At 45.0% G+C, this 15,794-nt stretch overlaps 1 protein-coding gene across 5 annotated transcripts in view; it reads right to left on the bottom strand.

The window, feature by feature from the left end:
* Window positions 1–8,449, bottom strand: part of RAB3B (RAB3B, member RAS oncogene family) — a 50,916-nt gene extending 42,467 nt beyond the window's left edge. The window contains exons 1-2 of one of the 5 annotated variants that reach the window (XM_039556578.1): window positions 8,362–8,447; window positions 3,323–3,401 (exon numbers count right to left, since the gene is read on the bottom strand). In XM_039556578.1, coding sequence (XP_039412512.1) covers window positions 3,323–3,343 — 21 coding nt within the window. In that variant the 5' untranslated portion in view covers window positions 3,344–3,401; window positions 8,362–8,447. Of the gene's footprint in view, window positions 1–3,322; window positions 3,402–5,363; window positions 5,712–7,403; window positions 7,506–8,361 lie in introns of those variants that run through there. The other 4 variants (XM_019291884.3, XM_010408839.4, XM_019291885.3 and 1 more) reach the window with 4 other exon arrangements.
* Between the last annotated feature and the right edge of the window lie 7,345 nt (window positions 8,450–15,794).

The raw sequence follows: 15,794 nt of genomic DNA, 5'->3' as shown, positions 1-15,794 counted from the left end.
TTTGGCTCAGCTGCCAAAATTATGAATCAGGTAATTGATTTGCACCATCACTACACTGGATGACAGAAAATTCTATTTGAGTAATTTATCTTCCCCATACACATTATAATCTCCACAAATGCCATTGAGAACACTTGTGCACTTGCTCAAGAAGAAAAAAAAATTAAATCTCTGCTTCTCCATTCTATTCACACAGGCTTGAAATAGTGAGAAACCCTCATCACTTGAAGCCTGGTCTTTTAAAGATTCAGACGCAGACCTTTAACAAAGATGTATTCCACTAATCATACAGGAATCAGTATCTTCTTTCTACCCCTGCCTTCCCAGAATTCATCCACACACTCCAAGCTGATATTTTAACTGAAGCACTGCTGCCTCTATTAACCCTCCTAGATTGCTCTAATCAGAATTGTACCTGGCTACAAATGTGACTTTCAGATCTCAGCTGAAAAAGCAATTACAGAATGTGGCCAGCTCAAGCAGCTTTGTTAGAAGCACAACACAGAGAATAAGATCAAATGATACTTGCCCAGAACGTGGGGCTGTTGTCATAGAAGCACAACCCTTGCTGGCCTCTGTGCTGGCTGAAGATGCTGCAGGTCAGTGCCTTGAATCACCAGCGGTAGTCAGAGCACAAAAATTTTAAAGAAAACTCCATCCCCTTGCTTAAATTTGACTTTTCCCTTTCCCCTTTAGTGAATAGAGTGAAACTGAAAGGACTTTATAAAATTTCTGATTATCCCTCTGACAGCAGATAATTACTGAAGCTGTGCTCCACCAGCACTTGGGTTGGAAGTGTTCACAGGGCTGCCCCTGAACTTGCACTTAAATCCCAAAGCCAGGAAACTGCAGACCTTTCTCCTGGTTCTCCTCCCCTCCCTTTCTCTTCCCCACCTGTTGTCTCAGGTCCTGCTCCAAGCACTCCCCAGTCATGTCAGCCCTGAGGACCCTGCAGAGAGCTGGTTCAGAGAACGGAGAGATCCCAGTTAAAAATAAATCCTCCTACAGCTTCTCCTGTTTTGCAGGGCTGTTTGTAAAGATGGTTCAGTTCCTTATCCCGCACGGCTGAGGGAGCCAAGCAGAGGGGACAGAGCACTGGGAAGTGGTGGCAGTTGCTATGCTACTGAAAGGTCCATGAAATCACATCTCCTGCAGGCCCTCTGCACCTGGAGGACATTCTGCAGCAGAGAGAAATGGAGACAACAAGCTGAGGTCGGGCAGTTCCCGTCCAAATCACCCGAAGGCTCCCATAGCCATTGTTCCCAGGGGACTGTCCTCCCTCCTTGGTGCAAGGCCATTTAGCTGGCAGTGCAACCCCTGCTCCCTGGGCACACAGACACAGATGCTCTTTTAGGATGACTCCAAACAGAGCAGCATCTCTGCTGTTTCATACAAACACACAGCCCAAGGAGAGTTCTGTTACAGGAGACCAGGTCAAATACAACTGGCACACAGAGGGCAAAGGAGAGGCTCGTGACTGTTTCCATTTTGACCATCTTGGAATAATCTCCAATAAAATACCTATGCAGGAAAGATTTAGCTACAGTACATAAAACGCGTTATACAGGAGAGGGGAAAGCTGTCAATCAGATCGTCCTTGAGAACACTTCAGTGTGAGACCTTGCATGATGTAGCCCTTTGCCTGGGTAGCCCACTTCTTTGTAGCTAAGAGCATACTAATATTGACAATCTTTTTCCCCGTGTGCATTAGCAATGGGAGCAAGGTCTCAAACACAGCCACTTCCAACTAGTTTTGTGGGAATAGGCAGTTTTGTAGCTCTGAGATACCTTATTATTTCCCTATTGAGGAAAAAGCCTGCAGTGTGAGCTCATCTTTTATTAGACAAAGAAACTACATTAGAGCAGGATGCTGCAAATGCTCTAAAGCAATAAAATCTTAATCAGAGCTTATTAGGCACCAAAGAATATATTCCTCGGTCAAGGTGGCTCTCCTGCCTTTAGTTTCTATTTTGGTATAATGAAGTTTAAAGAAAAAAGCCTATTGCCCTAAGACACCTCCATGGGAAACCAGCCTTTGCTGCTTTTAGTGCTCACTGAAATGCGTCATATAGATGGATCCACACAGCTGTGCTCCTCAATTTGTGACCAGCATCATGATGAACACTCAAACTGGTTTCTAGTGCAAGACAAAACATCAAAGTGTTCCTGCTCTTAGGAATCATTGAAAGTGGTCACTGTAACCCCTGCTCTGCAATATTTACTGCTTACAGCCAACCTCAGTAAAAGTTTAAAGTGTCGGCTAGAAATCAACTGATGCATCTCACCATACATTTATTGCCAAAAAAAAAAGGTTGACTTTTAGTGTCACCAGCCCTTATGGTTTTGACTACAAACTAATGGAGGGCTGTTCTTCTTTATCCTCTCACAGACAAGAAACAAGAAATCCAGTCATTACCTTGGAAGTTTACATGTCTCTTTATTAGCAAACACATGGGTGTGTTCACAGACATGCTGTCTCCACATCAGACACGTCTCTCACAACAGTGTGAGAAAGAAATCTGAATTTGGAAAAGAGTCTCCTTTTCTGCTGTCAGACACCCCAGTTAACTACGAAACGTGGTCACACTGATGTAACTTATACTTCAAACTATACCTTAAGACACATATGCAAATTCAACTTGTTATGAACCTGTGTATTCTCTGTATTACAACTTCTGGGCAGTTCTAGCAATAAAAACATCTTTTAATATGCTTCATTTTTAAAGCCCAAACTGGGATTTCCTACATATGTCTTGTGTTATTTAGGACCAGTAACAATTTAAATTTAACTGTGACTTTTACCGGTTTCATCATCATCCACTAACACACATTTCTTTAATTAGGCAGATGAGAAGATGGGGTGAAACCACTCCTCTGTACATCTACAGTAATCCATGGAGAGGTGTTACTAATATGCAATATAACTTCTTCTCAAAAGCATTAATACCTTGTGTATTTTTTCCCCAAAAAGTCTTAAAAAGTGCATCTAAGTGAAAAATATTCTAGTTCACAAATTACACATCTATGTCAATTTTCTATTATAACTCACTCCTTTATGCGCTCTGTCATTGGGAAAGAAATACTTTCTGTTTTCTTTTTCAGAAATTAAGTTCAATTCTGAACCAGATTTCTATCAAGCAATGGAATTTTTTTTACAGCCAATGTCTGCTGTCCTAAGAATAAAGCTCATAAAGGAAATAAGGCCGTGACCTTAGAGAGTCTTACACAAATGCTGTTCTACAAGAGAGATTTATCAGAAGCAGAAAACAGAGTATGAGCAATTAATAACTGCTAATAAACATTGCAAGCAAGCGATAGTTACCAATTTAGATCTATAATCCATGAGAGATGAAGGCTTTGCTGTGAGTATATGAACCAAGAGAGTGGTCACACTGTTGAACCTGTGATGTAGAAGCAAAAGGATTACAATGATTATGATAAAGATGGATAATAAGAACATTAGGTAAGAGAATAATGGGCAGGCAGGTTAGGCTGGGAACACAGTGCTGTGTAAGGTCTGAGCTTCCTCCACTGAAGGTAAAGAGGAAAGTCCTGTAGTGTATAAAGAGAACAGAAACAGTGCTTGAGTTAGTGACAGATATTAAGATAACAGCAAATATTCGAAGCCATCAGTTTAAAATTTAATAAAGGTAGATTATGTTTACCAATCTAAAATTAAAGTTCCACATAAATCTCCCAAGTGGATGGAAAACCTTAGATAGGATCCATTACACATTTCCTGCAGAAAGGCAGCAAAGCAAATGGAACCAAGAAGCAGCTGAAATACCTCTGTACACACAGGGGTTTTGCACAAAGCCTGGATCAAACTCTACCGTGCTGTAAGGGCAACTTCAGTAGGACATGGAAACATCAGCAACTTACAGCACATCCACACAAAAATAACTGCCTTAAAGTAGCAATTATTCCAGATTTAGAGCAGAAAAACCTAACAGAATATAGTTGTCTTTTTCATGGCTAACACAATCTGAAGGCCAAGTCTGTGTCTGGTACATTTCCTCTCCAGTAAGCCGGGGTACAGCACCGTTTATCACCCTGACTTACATTATCTCGCCTTGTGGGGACTGCCAAAACATGTGGGCAAACTCGGACCTTATGTAAATAACAGGCTGCAGCCACCTACTCCGGGCTAGAATTTGGATCAAAGACAAATCCTTTCTCAGGATCCACACAATTGACAATCATCTCACTTGGCAACATGACAGCAGCTCAGTCTTGCCCAAAGTATTGCACATTTTTCGGTATCAGTTACATTTCCTCCTGCTCACACAGCCCTGCCCTCTGCAACAGCTGCTCCCTGTTACAGCCTCTGGCTCACTCAGTACTGTCCAGAACTCGACTTTGGGTTATCATTTAAATGCCACTCAGTTGACAGATCTAGAACAAAAACAGTTCAATTCTCTACACAGAAAGTCTATGGTTATTACTTTAAAAATGTGAGCTCTTCATCTTGAGCGCTTCATCTTTAATAAAATTCATTTATTAATGAGTCCAGATGTCTTTACAAGAAGACGCTTGTAGTGGATCTGTTCTGGAATTTACATGCTACAAAAAAGTTCAATATACTCATGACAACTAAAGGATAAAAACCTCTAAGCAATGTCAGTGGTTATTTATTATCATTAGTCATTTAGATTTGGGAACACAGGCTTTAAAAAGAGCTTTAAAAAGGTTTTTAAGAATTTGCTGGGTGTGGAACAGGAGTCAAGAACCAGCAGATATCACTTTTTTACCATACAACTACACGACTACATTTGGTTCAACAGCAGGCTGTGACTGTTGTTAGAAAGATTTCCTCGAGTCAAACATCAAGCCATGCCTCTCCCATTTCCTGCATGACATTCAACATCCTCAAAGTCCATTTTAGAGCCAGGATAAAATTCTCAGAAAGGAGGAATTAGTCACTTTAATACTACAATGACCAAAAAGAAAATTTAAAGAAACAGAAGTTTCCACTTGTCTACTCTCTTCTATGAGCACTGAGTATTTGCCACTCTCTTACTATCACATGGTTTCGTGCCTGTTTGCAAGCACACTACTCCAGAAAATACAGAGCAAAGTATTTAACAGCAAAAAAATCTCCCCTGGTAAATCACCCCACTAACTGAGCCCAGCTCAGCTCTCTCCCAAAGGATGCATGGAACAGGGGAGTTGTATCTTCCCTATGGCCTAAAGAGCAGATGCAGAGATTTCCGCAATTCCCTGAGTATTCTGTTGAATTTTGGAGTCCTGGCGCCAGCCAATTTCTAGGTCTACAGAACTGCAAGCCGAGGCTGACACCAAATCCAGCCCTGTCCTGGAGAACAATGCACACTGACGAAGTTGATGGCTGTTACAAAACTCACCGTCTTCAAAGCCTTTCCTTCCTGTTACAAATTCTGCAGTGACGGCCAAGAAAACAGAATTCCGGAATTCAGTCCCCTTCTCATTGGATCTCCAGCCTTGCAGTTCTGCCTCTTTCTCCAGGAAGGAACTGGCAATAGAGAAATACTTCCGAGCACCCCACTGCTGAATACACTGAAGCAGCGTGACATAAAAGCACCCAGAGCAACACACAAGACGAATCTGTACCAGCTCTGCTACAAGACACGTGTGAGTCCCTGCTGATCCTTCCCCAGCTGGAAGGCAGGGCATGTTCTGCCCTGGGATACAGCCCTCCATGGAGAAAGCCGTGACCATGCCCTCCCGCAGTGGTGGAAGAAAAGGAAAGTTCAGGTATATGATGGAACTCACACTGTCTGGAGCTAGAGGGAGGCCACATGCAGACTCAGGTAGACACCCCTCCACCAATGAGCAGGAGACCATTACAGACTTTTCTGCATCACTGGGTCTAAAACCTTTCACTTATAGGTAAAAGCAAGCTGCTGTCTTCACCAAATCAAGTGACCAGAGACCGGAATTGTCTTGTAGAAACCACCTGCAAACCAGAATCACAGAGAGACCGGGCCAGCTCTGGATGCCTCTGCAGTGCAGAAGTTTAATTTGCTGCCTTTTATCCTCCTCTTCCAAGCAGAAAATCTGTGATGAATAAGTTAATTCATTTCTCTGTGCTATGATGTTCTCCCATGCTGCAAAGTAAGCCACCTGCTAACTGGGATTACAACAAGCACCCTCACACTTCCCATGTTTTAAAGAGCTAATACTTCCAAACATAAATCTTATTGCTTATGTCATATATCAAACACTACTGCACTATGCTAAGCACACATTTCCAGGAGCTCACTAAATATGCAGAACCTGAAGCACAAGATACATTTTTACAGCAAAAAGCATACCTGAAATGACCAGTTCAGGACATTTCTCAGCATTAGCCATTGAGAACTGCCTCAAAAAAACCCTACTTCTTCAGCCCAACCAGTAACAGAGACTAGACATGGACCTACTGGGGAGTGCGAAGTAGACATGAGAGCCCTTCCCTGGCACTACAAATCAGCCAGTGTGATGCAAGACCCTGAACTGTGATGCTATGGACTGCACATTTTAATCTGGAGCTGCATGAAAACATATGAAGATGAAGGTAGGAAAAACCATCTCTGAACTACACAGCTAACACGACCACTACATGACAATGACAACCACCGTTATGTTAACAAATACTGAATGCACTTCTTTGCTACACACAAGAACTACTGCTATTAAAACCTAAAGCTAGTAAGTCTTCTCACTTTGTCACCTGAAAATATATTGGGTCTGCAGGAGGGCAGCAAAATTTTGTCAAAATTGCAAAGGAAGCTTGATTTTAATATTGGTTTATTTGTCTCTCTTCTGAGTTATCCTATAAATTGTTCTGATAAAACTGTCCTGAAAGCAGTGAAGTCTCAGTAAATGCATACACAACCACCCCCAGGATAGTAAGCACAAACAACAGGAAATAAAAGCCTTTTAGTTACACACTTCCATACAGCAGTGTATGAATTCAATTTTGTACCCTCTATAACCCAATACCAGTGCTTCAGTGATCTGGGTACAGTTACAAACACACAGATCAAAATTATAGTTCCAGGGACATTTTTACCCTTGGAGGGAAAAAAAAAACATTCACAAGAGGATGTTACTTGAACCCAGAGCTAATCCAGGTAACTGTGAAGCCCTGCAAACTGTTATTTGCACAACTGAGAGTGCAGCACTGGGTGAGTAATAAGCAAGCAACAAAGCAGGAGAAGTCAAAACCAGATTTGTCACCAAAGAATTTCATAGAAACATGTTCTGAGACCCCTGTCTTATATTGTCTCAGGACATGGGAAAATTCAGATTAAAATTAACCCCCAGGTTTTGTTTGTTTGTTTGAAGTTACACTTAATTTAGGTCAGATCAACCTGATGCACTGCACAAGCATACAACACGTCGTTGCTTGTAAGAAGGAAAGGACAGCGTGGAGACAGAACCTTGGGAGGCAGAAAGGTGGAGCCACTCGTGCCGGTGTTGGCGGTCCCGCTGCGGTCCCACAGGCTGATGTTACCGCGCTCGTCAACGACACTGCCGGGCTGCTGGCAAGCACGGAGAAAACAGCGCGGAAAACCAATGCGTCGTCTCAGAACGGATGGCAAAAATATACCATATGTGTTTTGTACAGCATAAACTGGACAAACTAGAGAGTTTATACTTTTTATGAACTAAATTAGAAGATGGATCCGTCTGGCTTTGTGCGGTGGGCTCGCTGCCCAGGGCTATAGGGCAGTGTGGGTCCGGGCAAGTCCGCTCCTCCGCCTGCTCGGCCGGGCAGCGGCTCTGCGGTGGGAGCTGGGTGGGCTGTGCAGTCCGGCAACAGTGGATCCCTGCCCTGCCCCGAGTAGCCACGACGACAGCGGATGCCTAGTTTCCCGGCAGTGCTCCATCGCCGAGCACTTGGGTTATTGTTACCTGTTCCCCCTCCCCGAGGCGGGCACTGCCCGGGGTGACGGGAACGGGCGGGTTACGCACCAGCTGGAGAACAGCCGGGAAGGCCCCGCTCTCCCGCCTCCCCACCACGGAGCTGAGGGTATTTTAGAGATAAAGCAATAATATATCGCCTCTCATTGCTGGGAAATGTTTATTTTAGAGATGGAACTGCTGTTGCCCTCTCCGCCCCGCCGCTGTCGAGGGCTGCCCGTTACACCACACCTCGGGGCACGGAGCACCCACCCGGCGCTCACCCGCCGGGCACCTCCTGCCGCCCGCCCCGGCTCCCGTCCCGCAGAGCCCGGGGACGGCCCCGACGCTCGGTGCAAGGAGGGCAGGAGGCGTTTGTGGGTCCCGATGGGGACATGAGGCGCGGAACACCGCCAGCCCCCTCCCCGTCACCTTCGAGGAGAAGCAGCCCCGACGGCGCAGGAGGAGCCCCCTCAGAGGGGCCACGGCTCTTACCTGCGGCGTAGGAGCGACGGCGCCGAGCCGAGCCGGGACGAGCCGAAGCGAAGCAAATCGAGCCGAGCCGAGCCGAGCCGAGCCGAGCCGAGCCGAGCCGAGCCGAGCCGAGCCGAGCCGAGCCGAGCCGAGCCGAGCCGAGCCGAGCCGAGGCGAGCCGAGCAGTCCCGCGGCCGCTGCTCGCGTGGCGGGAGCCGCCCCCCCGCCGGTACCTGGGGCGGCCCCGGGGGCGGAGCGCGGCGGGGCGGGGGCGGGGGCCGGTGGGGAACGCGGGTATGGGAATTGTCTCAGGCGTTCCTGGAGCCCCCGCGGGCGGGAAAAACATCCCCGGTACGACCCAAACTTGCCATTCTTGTCGCACTTTCCGCACGGGCTGGAATTCTCGTCGGTAGAACTGTTAACTCTGAAGCCTAGGGACGGCGGCTGTGGCATCAGGCGCTACATTTTTGCTGGTAAGAAGACAAAAACTGAGGTAGTGGCTGCAATCTAAGTCACTCACATGAAGGAGGTCTGATGAAGAGGTTGTGGTGGACTCTCTTGGCTTTAAAACCCTGCAGACCCCAGAGAGATCTGACTGTGGTCTATTCCTTGCCAGGAAACCAAAATAGCCTTCAGAAATTATGCCCTAGACAGAATGAACAAAATATTGGGTTTTTAAAAACATTTTAATCATTATGGCTGACATAACTAACAAGGTGCTTCCCTAACAACCAGCAAAGATGGCAGGATTTAATAAGTGCCTGAGCACAACAGAAGGGTCTTGTTGGGCCCCAGGAGAGAGGTTCCTTGTGAGGGGAGGCCAGAGCAGGAGCTGCATAGAGGTACGGGATTTGCAGGGTTTCTGTCTTCAGGGAGTACCTCTGAACTCAGGGCATCCCTAAAACTTGGGGGTGTGGATATCTCTTCACCCTGCTTCGTCCCCCAGAGTACTGCTGCTTTCTGCTCAGTCTCATTGTGCCTTTGTGTTTGATGTGCAGCACTTTGACAGCCTGGACACTGCCCACACAGCCCAGGGATTGTTTTGTCCACTTGTAAAAGCTTTTTGCACGTCTGGTGATCTTCAGTATCTGATCCTCAGTTCTGATCTTCAGTGATCTTTGGGCTGGCTCTTAGGTCAACCAGCCCTTGGAGCAGCTTGAGCTTTATAACAGTTCAGCCACTTTAAAGGTGTCTGACGATTTGATTTATTGCTACGTTTTGCCCAGGGCAGTTGATTAGTTACCAGTATCACGAGAATGCAGAAAGCCAGGGAGCACAGCAGGGCTACATAGCTAGCATATAGCCCAGGTGAGCATTTTAGGAACAATCACAGGAGAGATGCTGAGCAGCTGTAAGGAACACCTCTTCTCTCTGCAGATCAAAGATGCCATACAGCTTCTCCATTTTACTCAAATCGGAGCTATCTGCTAGGTGGCCCAGGGGACAATTCTACCCAACATCAGAGTCATTTTCTATCCTCATCTAGAATGAAAATGTGTATTTGCCATCAAAACCCCAACTAAAATTATTGTTATATAAGCCAGGCCCTGATTTAAGCCGTAAGCAAGGTATCAGCTTTGTGTAGGCAACTGGAAATAATCAACAGCATAACAAAATCCCAAACTCATTACAAGTATTTCAAAGACAGTCTAGCAGGCTTGACACCTACAAAAGTCTTTCTAGCTCCTTGCAATCCTCTTGTTGCTCTGGGATAGGTGATTTCTGCCTTTGCCAAAACCTGACTTCTTGTCAACCCAGCATGGGTAGAGCTTTTCTCTCAGTCTGCTGACTGATGCTCAGTCTAGAAAACCGTGGTGATCCCATAAAGCACCTACACAGAATGCAGGTGATCAAGGGCACATATCTGCACCTTTGATACAAAGGACGTATTATGGCTCAGGCTCACTTGGGCATCTGATAGAGATCACCTGATTTGACATCCCATAACCACAGCCACAAGAGCAGAGCCACTGTTCAATCCTAATTTCCAAAGGCTTTTCCAGATTTCATGCCACCCCTGAAATGCCAGTGTTTACATGCATGCCCTTTCTTAGTCAGGGATAACCAAAAGAAGGGATGCACCCAGATAATTAGGAGACAGGAGAATATGTAGTGATTTTTGCTATCACTTTGTTTAGCCATGTTTCTATAATTTATGAAGCGAATATTTTTTGCTCTCCTAGTGCACTTCCCTTCCAGGTTTTACTGTTGTACAGTCATGAATTGCTTACACAACTTCCAGTGGGGGAGGTCTTTGTTATTTTAGATTTATAGATGGGGAAATAAGGAAACAGGAAAGAACTCCCACAAGCACACGGAGGTGGAAGGGAAGAGCAGATGCTGTGCTTTATCTTGTTTTCTGACATGTGGATCTATCTCACTCTCTCACAGCAGTCATGAGAGCACATTTATCAAGCACAATATACATACTCAACTACTCTCTCAACATTTTTAATTCAAAACAGTGCATCCTCACACAGTGCAATTGATCTAAAGTAACAAATTTAATATTTTCAGTAACCTCTTTTCTAAAAAGGGATTTTTAAAAAATAAATTTATCAATTTATGTATTGATTTGTTTATTCTTAAAGCAAGAGCAGCACTGAAACACTTAAATCAGCTGTTGTCCAGGGCAGCCAGGTAAAAACATGCCACCCACAAACAAAATCCTCCTTGTCTGAATAGGCAGCACTCACCCAGGTGCTTCTCCACTTCAGTGTGGAATGAAAAGTGTGTATGGCCCATGCTGTGTCCCCAGAATGTGTGCAAATTTCATTCCCTTTAACAGCACTAACGTACCCAAATCCTCACAAATGGCTCTTTGAACACTGTTCATAATATCAGAAATAGCACAATAAAGTGACATCCATATTTGACTGTGCTGCCAGTGCAGCTTCTTTTATGCACAGCATGTTATGTTGTGACCTGAAGCACTCTCAAAAAGCAGGGAGAACATCTGCAGTTCTTATCAATTAATATTTCTGCAGCAAATCTACCTACTTCATGCTGTGCATGTGCAAACTGATCCAAAAATGAGCGTATACCAGCAAATTATAACTAATCAGCAGCCAGTTACCTACAGCCTTAGCCAAACTCAGTCCACACGCTCCTGCCCCTTCAGCTCTGCCCCAGGTCCTCCCTTGCCCTGACTTGGAGTGGTAACAATGGGATCATGACCTTTAGAGACGGTGGAAACTCTAGGAAGCTGGCTCCCCTTCATTCCCCACATCACAGCAGAGACATGGGAAATGGAGGAGACACCTGTCTTTGCTGGAGGAAAAGAGAACACGGGAGCGGCACCCACCCACTTGAGATCCCGTGCCCAGGTTGTACCCTGCCTTCTCCCCAAATCCTGCCTGCTCCCCCCATCCTGTCTGCTCCCACATGCTGCCTGCTCCCTGCATTTTGCCTGATGTCTCTGCCCCATCCTGGGATGAGAGCCAGCACGGCATAGTGTGTAACAGCCTCCCTCACTGCTCTGAGTCATAACCTGGAATGCTGTAAGCACAGGTCAGCCAGTCCCTGCTTCCAGCATAGTTGTGAGCAGGTAAGTTTGGGGTCTCTATTTTTTTTGTCCCTAATCAAAGGAACTTACTGCAGATTTCACCATCACAAAACTGTGCCATGACATTTTTCACAGCTTAGAGAAGATCACTCAAGTTTTGGCCCCTGTTCCCACTGCTGTGACAGGTCACAGGGGCTGGCTGGCACTTGTCAGTGGAGATTCCTCCTCCTCAGATGGTGCTGACGTGGTGGCACCAGGCTGGTGCTGCAATGGCAGGAGTGGTGCTCCCTGGACAATGGCAGGCCTGGGAACTGTGCACAGCCACACCTTACTCTAGACAAACTTAGAGAGGAAAAGCAAACTGAGTTTATTTGATTAACTGCTTAACAAATCAGCACCTGTTTCTTCGAGGAGGAAAGTGGGAATGGGTTAATATACCAAGTAGTTTTGAGACAAAGTGACTTTTAACATTTAGACATACCTTCATTATTGTTTCCTGGTTCCTTCCCTCCAGGCAGCAACCTTCCCTCTCCAGTCAGTGCCAAAGACAACTTACACTAGCTGTCTGGAAAGGGGATGCAACCTTTTAGAGAAACTTCATCTTTGGCTTTGCCATCTTTGAAACGAGCATGAATTTGCAGTGACTTCCCCTTTTCATCCCACTCTCTGGAGAGAGCTCTGTTCAGAGTAATTCCATCTTTATTGCTTTCTGAATCTCCATCCTCAGGCATCAAGTTTTGATCCACCTATAGCGACGGTTGTCAAGGAATAGCCCTGGAGTGGTTCTCCTGGGTGGGCAAACCCAAGCAGGCATAATACCATGTCAGCTGCAAATAAATATCACAGCATAACATAAATGCAAATACCTCTCCTCTTGCCAAAAGGTGAGACGTTTCCAAGGATTTATGACCTCATTCATAGGGTTTTAATAATATTTCACTTCAGAGCTATTCATTACAGGAGCTCTAAGTGAGGTCTGAGTGAACGAAGCTCATTAGCAGTTTGATACAGGCTAGACAGTGGCAGGCAGACAGACATGGGGACAAAAGTGTGTTTGAAGTAGATGACTCCTAAACTCAGCATGTCAGGATGACAGATGGGACACTCTGGCCCTGCAGGCATTCTTGGTTGTTGCACTTTTGTTCCCTGCTGCTAAACATGGCAAAGGAAAGGTTTCCCGAGTCTCCAGCTGACACTTCCTTATATGCTGTCCAGCCTCAGGTGTGCAAAGTAACCTCTGCTCCCAGGCAGCCAGATGGGAGCTGCAATCCAGGCACTCCCTAATTAACTTTGGGGTTTTTTTTCCTGTGTAGGTTGTTTGTGGGAGAAAGGGAACTGACAGCATGTTTGTTTACATGAGATTAATTTGGCCTGGCAGTTTTCTGGGTCTATACTAAGAATTTTGAAGTGTCTTTGGGTTTTTTATCTCCTGTAGTGGGTTTCCACCCAGTTTCAGACTGAACCCGCTACATAACCATAGGAGAAGAAGCTGAGAATCCAAGGGGATTTCTAGATGCATCTAAATAAGTTATTATGTAAGTTACTGCAAGTCATACACAGATGGGCAGCACAAGAAACAAAGCTGATGGGGGCAAACTAATCTGAGGCCTTGGTTACTGAGCAGTGCTGCAGTGTATCATTAACTTCAAACACAACTACAGCAAACACTGACCTGCAAGCAGCTTCTCTAAGCCCTGGGGACTTGCTTGTGTGCATAAAGTCACACAACATACATAAAGTAACTGCTGGGTGGATCCCTCTGCACAGAAGAAAATGCCAGCCATCTGTACCACTTTATCAAGATTATAAAGAAGAAGGATGTAAAGAATCTGCAGCAGGAGATGGCAAAAAAAAAAAAAAGTCCAGGTATAAAACTAACAGGTAAGACAGAGGAAACTACTTGAGTGACAGATCAAAAGAAGGTTCACCCTGCAATCCAGAGACATGAAGCAGCTTTTACACAAGTTAATCAGCTGTCCCTAGCAATCAAGCTGACAGCACTTATGTCATATTCTACTGAGACCCCAGCTAGACACCAAGCAGGCCAGCAAGTGCCAAGCTCCATCCTGCTACGGAGGACAAAAGCATGGTCCAGGAAAAAGCAAATGGAAGAGAGGGCGGGGAAGCTGTACCAGCTCACCATGTCTGAACATACAGATTTTTTATTAGGATTAGAGAGAAAGGAGGCAGCCAAAGAACAAAGGAAAAAGTGTCATGAAATAGATTTTTCCTTCCAAGGTACTAAGTCTGGAAGGCATGAAGTACGGAAGGAGAGGAGATGCATGAGAGAAGACATGAAGGAGGATAACTTTGAATCAGGGTGGTCTTAAATGTAAAAGATGAAGCACATTGCCTGTACCTGTCACTGAAGGGTGATGTCTCTGGATGAAGAACTTTCTAAAAATTACTTTGAGGCCACATTCCTTCAGACATCAGAGCATTTTGCAAAGAAAGGAACACTTGGTGTACATCTCACAGGCTGCAGAGATAAGAGCAGGGCAGAGGTGCTGCAAAACTGTGCATGGAAATCCACAGAGGTGCACCCTGCTAATTTGCATCAGAGGTTGTTTTTTAATTATGATTTGTTGAATCCTATACCAGATGAACACGCAGAGTCCTCCCCCTGGTGGCAGGTAAAAAGCCATAGCAATGATTTTTTAGTCATGTCAATCTAAAGCTCTGAATTAAATCAGCATCAGATAGGAACTATTTTTTATTTGATCAACTGATAAAGCTGAGGAAAAAAGGAATATTTAGCACAGCAAAATCCTTTTTTAAGGCTTATATAGATTTACTTTGAGGCTGATATGACTTGAGAGTAGCTGCTGAATTAAATTCCATCATTAATTTATTAGACAATTTGCAGGAGAAGCAGAGGATAAAGCCTGTAGAGTAACTTTCAGCAGCTGAGCAGGGTAATTGCAATGTGTAATAATCCCATTATTTCCACTGAGTCCTTGTCTTTTAGTGCCCAGTTGAGTTTTGGTGCCTAAAATTCCTTAGACAGGCTGGTCTGGAAAGTAACTAATGCTGCTGAACAGTAAAAATGGACTCAGTAGACAAGTCGAGTTTATTGTATAAAACAATTTTCCCCACCTAATGTCCTCAGATAGCTCTTCAAAAAGTATCTGCAGAAAGTTATCTCCATGTTTGTTATGGGAAGTTATGGCAAGTGTCTTTTGGACAGGATTTTTTGCTTTAGATTACTAATTTGGTGGTGGAGGGGAGAGCAGTAGGCGGTGTTTATTTTGGCTTTACTATGGCTTTCAACACTGTCTCCCAAAGCATCCCCATAGACAAACTGATGAAGTACAACCTAAATAAATGGGCAGCAAGATGGATGGAAAACTGGCAGAACTGCTGGGCTAAAAGGGGCTCATCATTAGTGGAGTACCCTTGGTTGGTACTTTTTAACACCTAACTCTGAGCAAACTGGCAGATGATACAAAGCTGGGGAGAGGAGCTGATATCCACATAACAGTGGTCGTGCTGCCACTGAGGACCTCAACAGGCTGGAGAAATGGGCAGAGAGGGTTGTCAGAAGTTCAAGAAAAGGAAATCCAAAGTCCTTCACCTGCACCAGTACAGTCTGGAAATCTGCTGCGCAGGAGAACATGGGAATCCAGGTGGAGAACAAGCTGACCACGAGCCGGCAACGCACTCGTGTGACAAAAGCCCACAGCATGCTGGGCTGCATTAGAAAAAGTGTCCCCAGCAGGTCAAGAGGGGTGATTTTACTCCCCTCTATTCCTCTTTTCAGTTCCAGTAAATAAACACATTGCCTTCAACAATGTGGGTAGCGTAAGAATGGCTGAATTGTAGTTATATGGTAAAACAATTGATGCTTTTTAATTATAAAAAGGGGAAACCTTCAGCTGTGACATTCAACATTAATAACCACTGCAACACAAACAAAAATATATCCCCCCATGCTTAAGAATATGAAGCT

The sequence above is a fragment of the Corvus cornix genome, chromosome 8 (assembly GCF_000738735.6).
Source record: "Corvus cornix cornix isolate S_Up_H32 chromosome 8, ASM73873v5, whole genome shotgun sequence".
Taxonomy (NCBI): Eukaryota; Metazoa; Chordata; class Aves; order Passeriformes; family Corvidae; genus Corvus; species Corvus cornix.
This window is presented reverse-complemented; position numbering and strand designations above follow the sequence as displayed.